This window comes from Cupressus sempervirens, chromosome 3, assembly GCF_028749045.1.
Source record: "Cupressus sempervirens isolate cs-2001-9-10 chromosome 3, ASM2874904v1, whole genome shotgun sequence".
Taxonomy (NCBI): domain Eukaryota; kingdom Viridiplantae; phylum Streptophyta; class Pinopsida; order Cupressales; family Cupressaceae; genus Cupressus; species Cupressus sempervirens.
In genome coordinates, this window is record NC_143120.1 from 603284117 (window position 1) to 603298942 (window position 14826).

General features: G+C 35.2%; 1 protein-coding gene across 6 annotated transcripts in view; it reads right to left on the bottom strand.

The window, feature by feature from the left end:
- Positions 1-14826, bottom strand: part of ATRX (P-loop containing nucleoside triphosphate hydrolases superfamily protein) — a 273756-nt gene that overhangs the window by 79609 nt on the left and 179321 nt on the right. For 4 of the 6 annotated variants that reach the window (XM_089821112.1, XM_089821114.1, XM_089821110.1 and 1 more), the window contains 6 exons: positions 4079-4228; positions 3926-3981; positions 3446-3755; positions 3195-3327; positions 1600-1661; positions 1141-1385 (listed from right to left, as the gene is read on the bottom strand). In XM_089821112.1, coding sequence (XP_089677238.1) covers positions 1141-1385; positions 1600-1661; positions 3195-3327; positions 3446-3755; positions 3926-3981; positions 4079-4228 — 956 coding nt within the window. The remainder of the gene's footprint in view (positions 1-1140; positions 1386-1599; positions 1662-3194; positions 3328-3445; positions 3756-3925; positions 3982-4078; positions 4229-14826) is intronic. The other 2 variants (XM_089821115.1, XM_089821111.1) reach the window with 1 other exon arrangement.

Below are 14826 nucleotides of genomic sequence, written 5' to 3' on the forward strand. Positions count from 1 at the left end.
GGCTGCAACATAAAATGAAAACCAAACAATTGTTAAAACAACTTAAATGTGTGGAGATATATAAATTTTAGGGTTTTTGGAGGAGTGGGGCCCACTAGCCGACCAAGAAGGAGGCTTTAAAAGTTTTTTTTATATATATTTTTTTAAGTAATGTGCATACAAAAAAGGGGGACAGCTGACCGTACCCGGTACACTCGGGGGGGTACGGCCGGCCGTCCCCTTTTTGTCCCCCCCGCGTCCCTGAGTTTCCAAAACGTCCCTTGAAAAAAAAGGTCATTTGGGGACGGCTGGGGGACGTCCCATACCCGTCCCCCCGTCTCCGAAACATCAAGTTTTAGGCCGGGTATGTGTCCTCGGGGAACATAGGCTATTATCATTGACTTAGGAGTATCCTCGGCTATTAAAACCTGGGAATGTCCAGAGCTCAAATTTAATAATTTCCGAAAACAATCTTAATGTTTCAATCTACTATAGTTTTGTTATTTATCTTGTCATTTGGGCATTCATTCACATTGATGATCAGACGACCCTTCTCTATTATATAAACTCATTATCTCATGATCTCAATGTCAATTCTATGTTTTTGCATAAGATGTGTTTGCAATCCATAATTTCCCAATCACATTCATATATGCTTTTTTGCATGCACACTTTTGGGTATGTTTGTTTAATTAACTCTCTTAGCTCGAAGTTCCTAAAATCACATGCATCAGTGTCCTCACACCTCCTAATTTTCAATTATCTACACTATAGTCTTTTGTTGCATCATCACAAAAATAGGTTCTGCAGATCTGCTTTGTTATCTTGAATGAAGGGATGTGTGTGTGTGTGTGTGTATCTAAATGCCTAAGCCCACTCACACATCAAACAAACTCCTCAACCTCAACTTATCAAAAGATGAGAACGAAAAAGAGGTTATGTAATGCAAACTAACAACCACCGCCAATACTTGCTTCTTACCAGGAAATTACAATTAGAAACAGCAACAAATACAAACACGTGTAAATGAAGAAAGAGAATCAATTATGTTTTGCTATCTAACCTGATATGGCAAAAGGAGTGTAAGATCCATATGATGTTCACTTCCGAGGAGAACACACTTATTAGAAACAATTATACAAAATTGTTAGATTACTTTACCTGTACCATTCTTTTCCCTGTCTCCAGCATTTATCTTTCTTTGCATGTCGAGGTAATTTTGCCAAGAATGATTCAATAAGATCTAAGGTGCCCAAGCTTTGGCTGAATACCAAAGCCTTGTCACCTCGTTCAGAGCTCATGAGAAGAAGATCTAGCAACAGAACCATTTTTCCGCTGTAATCAATCTTTGCATAAGCTTTCTCTGGTACAATGTCCTCCCACCAGTTAGATGATTGGATAAAAGCCTGGAACAAGAAAACAACACATCTCAAATTGCAACATTTACTATTAAGAGAGCATAAAAGTGAATCACGATTCACAACAACCCATGAATTATCAGCACTAAGATATCCTTCTTTGAATTTCCATGTGAACTGTTCAATCCATAAAATCTTGAGGCTGAAACATGCTCCCTATAATAGGGCAGGACTAAAACAAGAAAAGAAAGGAATCAAACACCTCTTCGAAAGCATCATTATCTGCAATCTTGCCTGCACACTCCATTTTATCTGACATCTTATCTGTTGCAAAATAAAAACAAAACTAGGACATCAATTTTATGACTTCCACCAACAGGAAAACAGTGAACACCACATAAATAATTACTACTATTTGAAAAATACAGTGTAATGTATTTATAAGATTCCTACATACAAAAGAAAGAATTGTCATTCTACAGGAAAACTGTGCCTATACAAATGAACCTCTTGAGAATACAAATCAAACCAACAGTAAGATCAACTAAAACTAGATGGGATTCATCAAATAAGTCTGACTTGTCTAACTTAGCCCCATTCAAAGCAATTTTGCAAAGCGGACCAGGGTTTGAAACCTGCTAATACTAATTCCCCCAGCAATCAGGTGGTCACAAGATTTTGGCGTACAACAATTATTAAAGGGCAGGTGCAATGCCCACCTTACATTGACAGAGTAGATTTTCCCTTCAGTCTACAGAAACATATTCGAAATGTCATTTATGCTCAATAGTGAGCTGATTTATTGTCTTCAAAAATCACTGGGCTTCAAAGATTTACCAAGTCATGTCTTCATAAGAATTTTTTTGAGAAATGCCTACCAAATAGTATACTTCTGTTTTCATAGCAATCCAGGGTTTCATCCACAAGCATGGGCATCTGATTTGAGTGATGTGATATATTTTCATGACAAAAACAATTTCATTTTATTAATATTGCAATATACTAAAGTCATATTAAGTTCTTTAGGTCTCTCATCAAGATGCAAAGTATGTGCTCTTCTCTAGCATAGATGGTTGCTTCAAGCAAAATACTTCCTTAGCAGATACAACAGTAGCTTTCCTCCACTCTGAATGGTTAGAGGGACTTTCAGTCTCTTCTGGAAGTTGTATTGTCTTCAAAAGTTAAATTTATACCCCACAAAACTATTTCAAATTACCCTAGTCGATCTTCATTGTCCTTGAACTATGTTTCACAGTCACAGTTACCTTGCTGGCATATAATATGGCAACTTAGCATGACTGCTCCACCATGATAAACAAAGATGTAATCCTTGTCAACAAATGGGGCACACGGCACATTGAAAAAATCAAAGTAAAATTCCAAGCATCTCACGAGCAATTACAAATCGTATTCTTATGGGGCATGGTATAACAAAATTAATCAAGAACATTTTACATAAGAAAGTGGCATGCTTCTGCAACTTTTGCAGTTTGTACATCTCACAAAATTATTAATACAAAAATTGAATCAAAAAGTTACTTATGTTCTCTCCTAAATAGATTCCCTACTATTGAAAGCACAATCCAATAAATCATTCACTAAATCCCACTAGTATAAGGATCAAACTAGCATCAACAGTAGCGGGATTTTTCCTAAGGCTGAAAACATCTGTTCGTCTATTGGATCTAAAACCCTTTATTCAACAAATATCTCTATAGCTCCTACTCAACATACTCCAATACATGGATTATTTGTGCACTGATGTTTGACAATTGGGATTTTTCCAATTTTGATTGAAAAGGACACAAATGTAATAAACATCACAATGGATAATGTTGGCTCATTCTCAATACTTGCCTCCATTGAAGTCCCGATCCATATCATCATCACTGATGCTACCCTCCACTAAGAAATTCTCAATTGCATCATCAGTTTGTTGGCAATCTCTATCTTCTTTAGCAATTTGCAATAACCCAGGATGATTCCAAATCTAGCAACAGAAAATACCAACAATTGTGAAAAGAAAACCATCAATATATTCTCAATTCTAAGAGCAACAGTTGAATTCCAAACATCCTCTCAAGTACATACTGGCATGGTATCAATACCTTAGATAAAGAATGGTATGCACTAAAGAAACATTTTCTTTGTGGTCCTTTTGCATATACAATCTTGTCATTCTTTGTAAATCCGTGGTATTCTAAAAATCTAACATACAATTTCCGCTGCAATGAAGAGAGCTTTACAGATATTACATATACAACTTTTGGAGGAAGCTCATCCTTCATCACATTCATGCCCATGCGCTGCACAAAACCTTTCAGCTGCTCATACAAAACATGTGATCTCTGGTTCATAATTTTGACATCATCTGCTGTTGAATTAGCATGCTGGCCATTTTCTATAGGATTCTGGAACCTGCATTTTGGATAATATGAGTGCGGTTTCAAGACAATGCTATAAACTAGAAATAAGCCAAGAATATAATTAACACACAATCACTGTCTTGCTATCAATGTGTATGAGACGCATAAATTATAAAGTGCTATGAATCAACAAGACTAAACACGGTCATGAATAGAACTTGCCTGTTCCTAAACTCGTGCTTAGTTCCCAGAAAACCTTCTCTTACAAAATCCACCATCTGTGAATAAAGCAAAGTGTTACTGACTACATTATAGCTTAATAAAATATAAACTAATTGTGATGTCTGGACTATGCATGATAAAAATGTTACTTACGCAATAGTATTCCATTAGATTATTTTGCAGAGGTGAACCTGTCAATGCAATTCTGCGTTGGGTCTTCACTTGTTTCAATGCTTGAGTTATATCAGCCTTTGTATTCTTAATCATATGGGCTTCATCACAGATGAGTATATCAGGTCCACTCTGAAACATAAATCATGGAAACATTAATAACACACAAGATTCAACAAAGAGAACAACGATACTATTCTAAATTCGGAAAAGGCAGAAAAGCTTTTGACAGCTTTCCAAAAACAATGCGATTACCTAACTTGAAATTATACTATTTAGGAACTTTGACTTTGACACTCACATTAACCAACAACTTCAATTCCAAAGATTATTCCTAAATATAATCACAACTAAAGACACCAATTTGGAGAGCTGAAAATGAGATCTGTGAAACATAAAGAATCAAATGAAAAGGAACAAAGAATTGCATGACAAAAGACCATACTTACGCAGAAAACAAAATATAAATGAAAAATGGCATCAGAAATCAAATATCTAAGCATTCAGGAATTTTCCTCGTGCTAGTAATTTATCACTTCATGGAACAAATAATAGTGTACAATTCAATGAAGGGTTGCTGAGCAAACGAACACTAATTGTCATGTCCCCTAATTATGAAAATATGGGTCAAAAAAAATTAATGCAATAAAATATTTGTAATAATTATTTTAATAAATATATAAAATATTATATATAATAATTATTATTACATACTAAGTTATTGAAGTATAAGGTCATTATATATAATATATAATATAATTTATTAAAAATTGAAGAATAAAATTGAGATAATAAATAATCTAATAAAGTCAAAATAATACTAGAATAATAAGTTTAATATTAACTAGTAATAAATAAAGACATAATATAAATTAAATTACTTATATAAATTGATATAACATAATATTTAATCTTTATAAAGGGATAATATATTAATAAATAAATATATTAATAAAATTAATTAATAATCAATATAAATGATTAAAATTATGAAGAGTCGTGAGCAATACTAAATAATCTATATAAGTATTAGGAGGAATGTCATTTAAAAGCATAGAAAAAAATATATGAATAAAGTTAGTAAGGAGTATAATGAAGAAATCTTAAATTATATCACTAGCCTTAAATTGGGAAAACTAGCCTTAATGAAGAAATCTTAAACTGGGAAAACTAGCCTTTATTTTGCAAAAATTATATCACATACATAGCATTTTCCAGTATTACAGCATTCAACAAATGCAACAGTTGTCTCAGTGGAGGTAAAAAGGAATTACAGCAAGTTCACGTTAAGAGAGCAACCCCTCCTCCAACTTCATTGAGAAAAAAACATTTGTTGGTTCTAGTGAAATCAGAATAATATCACTTAATTGATGTAACTACTAATAAATTAGTTGTTAGTGCAGATGTAACTGTTCATGAAAAGACACCTTACCTTGCAAATGGTGGTAACCCAATTGAGGTTCCAAACAAAGAATTTCCTATCAAGACGAAATTTGTAAGAATAGATGATGATTCGTCAAGTAGCCAACATTCTGAGTCTGAAGATGACAAGGAAGGGGATAAACCACATTGCTGAACACAAAATCCCCTTTGGGCTACAATGCGTTCTCCAAATCAAACTCTTGAGAATCTACAACATGTACCAAGACCTCATCCAAAATGGTTTGATAATGCCATTAAGGATGTGAAAGAAGATGAACAAAAGGAAGCTCAAACAAGATAAGTTGCAAAAGGAAAGGTTAAAGTTGTTTAGAGTGAAAAATTTGCCTCAATCTTTGAACATTAAACAAGGGACTCTCATTCATTTCAGTATACTTGATTTTGGACTTTGATTTCAAATTTCTCTTGGTGAGATTTTGGGAAGCTTCAGCTTCTATTCAGAATCTGAGGACAGAAACCCTTAGGTTCTTCTTGGTGAATCAGATGCAAGCATGGTTCAGCTTTGTGGTGGATTCGAGACAGAATTAACATTGCACATACAAGTTCTCTCTTGTATTTCTAATCTGACTGTAATAATGGTTTTAAGATTAGATTTTATGCATGTTGTTGTATTGTTGGTTTAGAATACAGTAACAAATCTGGATTTGTGTTAAACCAAGTATTTTAATGAGCATCTACTGGCTTATATTGCTGGTTTTATTTGCATAAGCTATCTATTGTATTCTAATATTTGTTTTCAGATAAATTGGGAAGAATATTCATTCAGGATATTACAGTAGTATCAAAACTAGTTTTCCTACCAAACTGTGTGGGTTAATTTGATAAAATTGCAGAGGCATCTTGTCTAATGTTGAAGGTTGTCAGCGAAGTGCATGGACAAGGGAGATCAATTTCCTGATTTGGGAAGATAAAGATTATATTCTGAAATCAAAAACTCAAGCGAATCAATTTTAGTATTGTAAAGATTGTGAAATACCAAATTTTAATATTTTGAATACTACTGTCTGTTATTGACACAGTTCAATATTCTTACAGAATTTTGTTGAGTGGTTTTTTTAATAATATTCAAGCCAGTTTACGAAAGTCATTCAATTAAAATCAATAGGAAATACACGGGATATTTTAGACATGTTGGACCCATATTTGTGTATCACTCCATGCTAGGCTATTGTCGTGGATGACTATAGTTAAACCAGAGATATATTTTATTGATTTTGTGTTCAGCGCTGACTCTTAATATTTCATTATGTGGGTGTGCATATATATGACGAAAGACTTTTATTAATTTTATCAGGAGTATGTCAAATGAGGCATTCAGAAGGAAATAATATTATATCGGGTAGAATAATCGAAGTGCTAGACGCATAGACTCAGACACTTTAAATGCTTTTCCCTGTTGGGAATTTTATACTCTTAGGATTTCATTCGGTGCTGCATTAAGAGCCAGAAAGAGCGAAAAAATCTAGAAGTCGTGGATGTTTTGACCATAGATTAAAATCTCTCCGAGAAGTGGAACAGATCTCTACTTCTCATGAGAACTTTTGCAAAACGAGAAAAGTTAAGGCTTTCTAGTGAGAAATTCAAGCTGAGACGACCTTGAATTCTCACCAATAAGTTGGCCACTTCTCTGCAATAAATTGCAAACTTCTCGTGATAAATTAACTACTTCTATTGGGCAGCACCAGTAAAACTGGGACACCTAGCAACTTGCCTATTTTTTGTTTATTTTGCAATTTTTAGTGTTTGGAGGAAACGAGAAGAGTTTTGGCGGAGAGAAATTGTTTTTGGCAGCCTTGTAGATCGATCATAAGTGAATTTGACATGGATTTGAAGCAGATTCAAAGAGAATTTTCAAGCAAATCTGGATTCACAAGGTTTCTAAACTTTTTTTCTTTTTAGTCAAAACGGAAAGAAGTATTAAGGAATTCAAGATATTTGCTACATGCGAAAAGGAAGGGAGATGATATGGGGAATAAGGAATCAATTCTATAAGGTATAAAAAGTATTTTGTCTTTTTAGTATAGATATTTATATGAATATAAGTTAGCATATTTATATAAATTAATATTATTATAAAAGAAATTATTTTCACACTCTTTATGTGCGTGTGTGTGTATATATAATAAGGGATGTTCAAGCTTTAATATTATGAATATTAGAAAATTATTTTTAAATTCAAAGAATGATATTTGATATTATAAGAGTTAATTGATACTTATATATCTCTTTATAGATTTAAGTACTTGGTTAAAACATTCAAGTACTAGTGTAGGGACTACACTCATCTCTATATGAATGGCTACATGCCAGTGTAGAGTTTGAGGTTGTCTTTATATAAATGGCTAAGATGAGATTGATGAAACTTGATAGTGCCAATGAGAGTGCCAATACCAGTGCAAGAAGTGAGATCCTCACGTGTAACCTCGTATGAATGGCTAAATGAGTAATAAATGGAACCTCATAGTGCCAATGCAGAAAGTTAGATCCTCGTATGAATGGATATCGTGCTAGTGTGAGCAAAGAGTAACCCTATATGAATAACTAGATGAGAATTAGATAATGGCCAGAATATTCTAATGATGTCAACATATGCATATGTGATTGGCCTTGGATAGAGGATGTCCATTCCAAGAAGAACCTTAAGGGGTGCACTTTAGGGAAGACGGTGGAATAGCTAAGGGTTACGAAACCCGATTTGGAGACGTCTTTAAGGTATTCTTTAAAGTACGAACTTCCCCTTCCCTACATTCGAGAATATCACTAATCGGTTTTTGGTTCTTTGCTTTTCCAACGGCAGATCTTAATTCAATAAGAGTCTTTCTTCCTCGCTTCACTTTTTGCTTTCCACATCTTGAAGCCTCTAAACCATCTCGATTGACTGAAATGCCTAAATTATCTATGTGGTCACTAGCATTGTTGATACTAGAGGATATCATGTCATCTTCTATGGCCTCTTCATCCTTTTCCAACTCTTGCATTATATGGTCCCCTATATTCGTTTCTTCATTCTCTATATACTATTCTGCTTCGTTTTGAAATTTGGTACTTTATGTCTTATTTCTCTCTCTGCTCTGTTCTATATCTTCTAAAACCACAAATTCTTCCCATCAATGTATTTCCTCTATCTCATTCCCTCTCTTTCCCCCCTTGTCTTTACTATTTTCTTTATCTATTGGACTTGTTGTTATAACCCTTCACATAAATGTCTCTACCTCCATTGGAATAAGAGATCGCCTATTTATATCCAGGTTACCATTGGTACTTGATATTTGATATTATTTTTAAATTCAAAGGATGATATTTGATAGTATAAAAGTTAAATGATACTTATATAACTCCTCATGGATTTAAATAATCCTTTAAAACTTTCAAGTGTCACTAGAGGGGCTACGCTCATCTCTAAATGAATGGCTGTGTGCCAGTTTAGAGTTTGAGGTCATCTTTATATAAATGGCTATGACGAGATTAATGAAACCTCATAGTGCCAGTTTAGAAGTACGGTCCTCATATAAATGGCTATTGTGCCAGTACGAGAGATGAGTAACCTTGTATGAATGACTAAATGAGTAATAAATGGAATGTCATAGTGCAATGCAAGAAGTGAGACCCTCGTATGAATGGCTATCGTGCTAGTGCGAGAGATGAGTAACCCTATATGAATGGCTATACAAGAATTAGATAATAGACAAAATATTACGATGATGTCAACATATCCATGTGATTATGCTTGAATAAAGGATGTCCCTTCCAAGAAGAACATTAAAGGGTGCAATCAAGGGAAGATGGTGGAATAGATAAGTGTTACGAAACTCGTTCTGGTGACATCTTTAACAATGGGGTTAGAATAGAGGGTAGAATAGTCTCGTGAGATTTGTTAATATTATGAGTCTAACAATTGTTTTGCAAGTTTTAACTAACCCTAGTAGTGGGGACATTACACCTATGATGAGATAACATCTCTCAAAAGGATTAGATAGAGATGGATACTCCCAAAGGGATATTCATAGAAGCGTAGGATGAGATAGAGTCTCTCCTAAGGATTATAAAGAGGGATAGTCCTAAAAGGATATCGATAATGACTTAGGACGAGATAAAGACTCTCTTAAGGATTATAGAGATGGCTACATCCTAAAAGGATATCCATAAAGGCCTAGGAAGAGATAAAGTCTCTCCTATGGAGCAAAGAGATAAATACATCCTAAAAGAGTATCCATAAGGACATGGATGAGATAGTCTCTTCGAGAAATTAAGGCTTATTGATTAGAACACATCAGAGGAAAAGGCAATGCATAGCAAGAAGAATGGAAGAACCATGACACATCAAGATAAGTTCATTCATTAAAGTCATTCTTAGTAATTTTTATTGAATCATGCGATCTTTAAATTTATATTAATAACTATCTAATCCCAAATTCAAATTGTTGTTGCAAAACTATAGTGAGAAGCAATGATCAAATCACAAGGAGAAATTATTGAATTGCTTGAGGACAAGCAATTTTGCGAAAGGCGGATTATAATGTCCCTTTCTAGAGTGGAGTTTTACAATAATAACAGTATAAGATTAAATTAAAATAATGATATATTTATAACTATAGTGATTATAGTAATGATTAAATAATTAATATAATATAATGTATGATTAATATACTAATATATTATAGTATAGATCAAATGCTAAATATAATTACATGAACAAGATACATTTTCTAAAATAAGAAATGATAAAGAATAATACATCACTAACATAACTTTGTAAGAGTTATCAATTAAGAGAGAAAATACGACCTTATGCAAATCTGCATATAACGGAATCAACAAGGCAAGGGTCCAACTGCTTTCGCCCTCAAACCCATTCGGCTCCTCGAAATGGAATCTCGTCTCCTTCTTGCCAATGGGAAAAAAAGGATGCTGATATGGCTTTGGTTGGCCATCAATTTTCATCCTCTTCTTTAAGATCGACCCATTCTGCTTCAACAAGCAAGTTTAGAGTTGGGACATCAGCTATGTCTAAACGAAGAGCATCTCAATTGCAAGATCAAAGTCTGGTTAAATGTAGATGGATTGGTAATAACCCTTTCCCTCACAATTTTGCCATGGAATCAAATTACAGCCTGTTAAGGAATGGGAAACTATGGGTGATCCCCACATGCATTCCGTCAGTGGCTACTTCATCCCTTTGGGGTTTGGATCTGGTAGCAGCAATCTTTCAACCCCCCAATCAAAGGGAAGAGCAAAGAACCCCAAGAGCGATCGCGGGAAAATCATTCACAAGGTTGTCGGCCAAAAATCTTCCTCTGGATGATTCTCGGGATAAGTTTTATACCATCATCATTAGCGACCCGCACTCTGATGAATTGCGAGAAACCTATAATTCACAAGGTATCTTCGTTAAATGGAGTGACTCCAATCCCACCGCAACTGATTTCTTTGTCAAAATGATCTCGATCTTGGAGAACTAGGTAAGTATTACTAACCTTCTTAATAATACATTGTTTATGGATTGTAAGTCATTAGAATTAAGAGATAAACTACTATATGAAAGCCCTTTTTTCCTTCAAGGGCAATTTGTTAAATTCTTGGAATGGAACCCTAATTTTAACTGGGAAAATATTAATAATCAAACTATCCCTAAATGGGTCTCCTTTAAAAAATTTGTTGTGGAACTCCTCAATGAGAAAATCCTTAAACAAATAGGAGAATCTCTGTGTGGATTCTAGGGCTTGTTGAATGATTTCACATCCTCTTTTGACATCAAAATCTTAATTGATGTTAAGATAGGCGAATCCACTATGAAACCCATTCAAATTATTAGTAATCAATTCATATATTACCTTGACCCAATAATTTTCCATGGGTCAGTGGATGGAAGTTTGGTCTAGTTCCTTTCAGTGGAAACCCCAATTTCAAAATCAGTAAAAATTATTCTCTCTAGGAAATGCTGGAAGAAGCTAAGGTATCCATCCCCTTTGGATTTATCTATCGAAAAACTACCCCATGTGGAGCCCCTTAAGAATCCTACATTATGTCCTCATAATCTGAATATTCCAACCTCTCCTCAGAATATTGATCAAACTCCTTCCCTGACCATCTCCCTCAATCTAGAGAAAGGAGGTTTTACCATTTTGGATGGACCAACCTCCCTTGCAGAAGATATGGCAGCAGAAAGCTCTAAGCTACAAAAGGGGACCATTTCTAAGGATACTGGTCTTTAGGAAATTTATGACGATAATTTGGAAGCTACTCCTGATAGTCCTCCTATCCCCCCTCAAATGAGATTACGGCCTATTGTCATATCTCATCCAGGTTTTATGGAGGATGCTCCATCCCAAGGTAGCAAAGCCTCCTATACTTCTAAATTGTGTAAGCATGAAAAGAAAGAGATTTGTGATAAGCTTACTGAACAACTCATTAATATGTGTACTAAGGAGGCGGTCCTTGAAGGCTTAACAATGGAAAAAGAAAATATTATTAATGAACTCCCAGCAACCAAGGCCTTCTCCTAACTTGTACAAGCTCTCCAAAAAGTGAGGAAGGAAATCTTTGAATGAATTACGGTCCTGGGATGCTGAAGCTAATGGTCAAACTAAATTAACTACTCTTTTTGATGCAGGAAGGGGAAGGTCCTTCCCATGATCAAATGAAAGTCATCACCTGGAATGTTAGGGGCGTGAATGCCCCTAACAAGCAGTGCCTAGTTAAGTGCTACCTCTCAAGTTATAAACCCAATATTCTTATGCTCCAGGAAACCAAAATGAATCTAGAGGAACTGTATAACTTTGGTAAGAAATTAGGTCCTAGGAAAAAAATTGGGAGCCCTGTTGTAGGAGCTTCAGGGGGTCTGGTTGTAATTCAGAACCCTCATTTTATTGACTTTGTCCTTGTAAGAATTGAAAGGCACTAGATGTGGGTCCATATTAAATTTCAACATATGCAATTCTCTTTATTTAATATTTATGGGCCAACTCCTGCATTCGACAAAAAGTCTCTGTGGAGGAAATTGGATGCTGTTATGAGGCAGTCAGTTTTCCCTTGCATTCTTTGGGGAGACTTCAATGTCATCTCCTCTCTGACTATAAAGAGGGGGCCTTTCAAAACTTTCTCAAGCTTCACTAGACTTTAATAACTGGTTATTCCAAGCAACACTACTAGAAGTTGAATCCAAAGACAATGCTTTTACTTGGAACAATAGAAGACTCATCTTTAGTTAGATAGCGGAGAAACTAGATATGATGTAAGGAAATATACCTGCACTGATAGCTTCCATGCTATCTGAAACTCTACCTTTCTCAGGGTTGGATCACTACCCGGTCCTCTTATCAGTTGAAATCGAGTGTTCCCCTACCTGGAATCCTTTCAAGTTTGAATTGATGTGGTTCAAACATGCATCATTGCTTCCAACCTTAGAACAATCGTGGACTAATATGAAGATAGAGGGGTCAAGATTCTACGAAGTTGTCCAAAAACTCAAGATCATTAAACATAACCTCATCATGCAGAATAAGAAGAAGTTTGGTAATATCTTTGACTCAAAAAGGTCATTAGAAGTCAGCCTAGCCCTAATCAACTCGAAGGTTATGTCTAAATGCATGGACGCTACTCTTTACACCAAAGAGACAGATCTACGTCTTCAACTAGAAGATATTCTTGCCAAAGACGAAATTTACTGGAAACAGAAATCAAGGGAATCCTGGTTTGAGGCTGGGATCAGGAACACAAACTTTTTCCATAACAATACCAAGCAGAGAAGAGCCATTAACAATATTTATAAAATAACTAATAATTTAATATATCCATTAAGCAACCTGCGAAAATTGCACAGGGAGTTGTTAATTACTTTGAAGACATGTTAAATAATTTAGAGGGGTCTACCCTACAATCTCAAAATTCACTCCTAAGGCATATAGAAAAAATCATTTATGAGGAACAAAACAACATTCTTCTTAAAAAATTCTCGAAAGAGGTCACCAAAGCTCTCTTCCAAATGGCACCTGATAAATCTTCGGGTCTTGATGGTTTCCATGCACGCTTCTTTCAGAAATATTGGAATTTTTTGGGGGATGAAATCTAAGATGCTCTAGATAGTTTCAAAGCCTCTAGAGACCTTCTGAAAGAAGTCAACCATACTTTCTTGGCCTTGGTACCTAAAAAAGATACCCCAAATAGTTTTAAGGATTTGAGACCTATTTGCCTCTTTGCCTTCGGCCTTTCCAAACGTTGGATAAACCTAATTTTTGAATGCATTTATACTCCCAAATTTACAATCTTGGTCAATGGAACTCCAGGGGGCCTTCTTCTTGCCGTCTAAGGGTCTTAGACAAGGAGATCCCATCTCCCCTTTTCTATTCATTATTATGTCTGAAGCCTTGGGGAGAACGGTGAGTAGTTTCAAGCTCAATCAGTCCCTTAAGGGAATCCATATATCATAGGATTTTGATGTAACTACTCATCAACAATTTGTTGATGATACCATGCTTTATGGGGAGGCATCCTATAAAGAAGCCAGCACTCATAAAGAAATCCTACATTCCTATATGCTGGCCTCTAGTCAAGAAATCAATCTAACCAAATCTGAGATTTTTTTCTTTAACACCTGCCCTTCCCAAGAACAGGAGATAATGAAGATATTAAACATTGGACAAGGGACCTTCCCTTGCAAATACTTAGGGGTTTCTCTAAAACTCAGGAAGAAGAGAACCTCTAGCTGGGAGACCCTTGTCAGTAAGATTATGACAAGGATTCGAACATGGAAAGGAAAATGATTATCTCTTGCAGGGAGAATCACTATGGTTAAATCCATTCTCTCCCCATTTACCAACTGTTGATCCTCGAGCTTCCTGCCTCTCATAGGGATTGCAAGGACTACCTTTGGTATGGTTCGGAAGACAAGAAGAAATATGCCCTTTTAGCTTGGGACAAGGTCTATAGACCGAAACAGGAAGGTGGTTTTGGTATAAAAAATTTAAAGGATTAGGCTATGGCCCTGGATGCCAAATTAATATGGAAAATGCTAAGGTATCCAAATTTTAAATGGGTAAGGACACTTCTTAATAAATATTTAAACCCTAACAACCCCCTAAGCATCCTTAGAACCAAAAACCCCTCAAGAGGATCCAATTTTTGGAACTACATACTCTCATGTAGGACAATCATTTCAAACAAAGTGACATGGAAAATTGGTAGAGGTGATTAGTTAAGATTTTGGTCAGATTCTTGGGAAGGCTTCCCGGTTCTATGCAAACTCTTTAATTTCCAAACCTCTAGATCTATTCTTGAAGCCAGTCTAGGGCCTT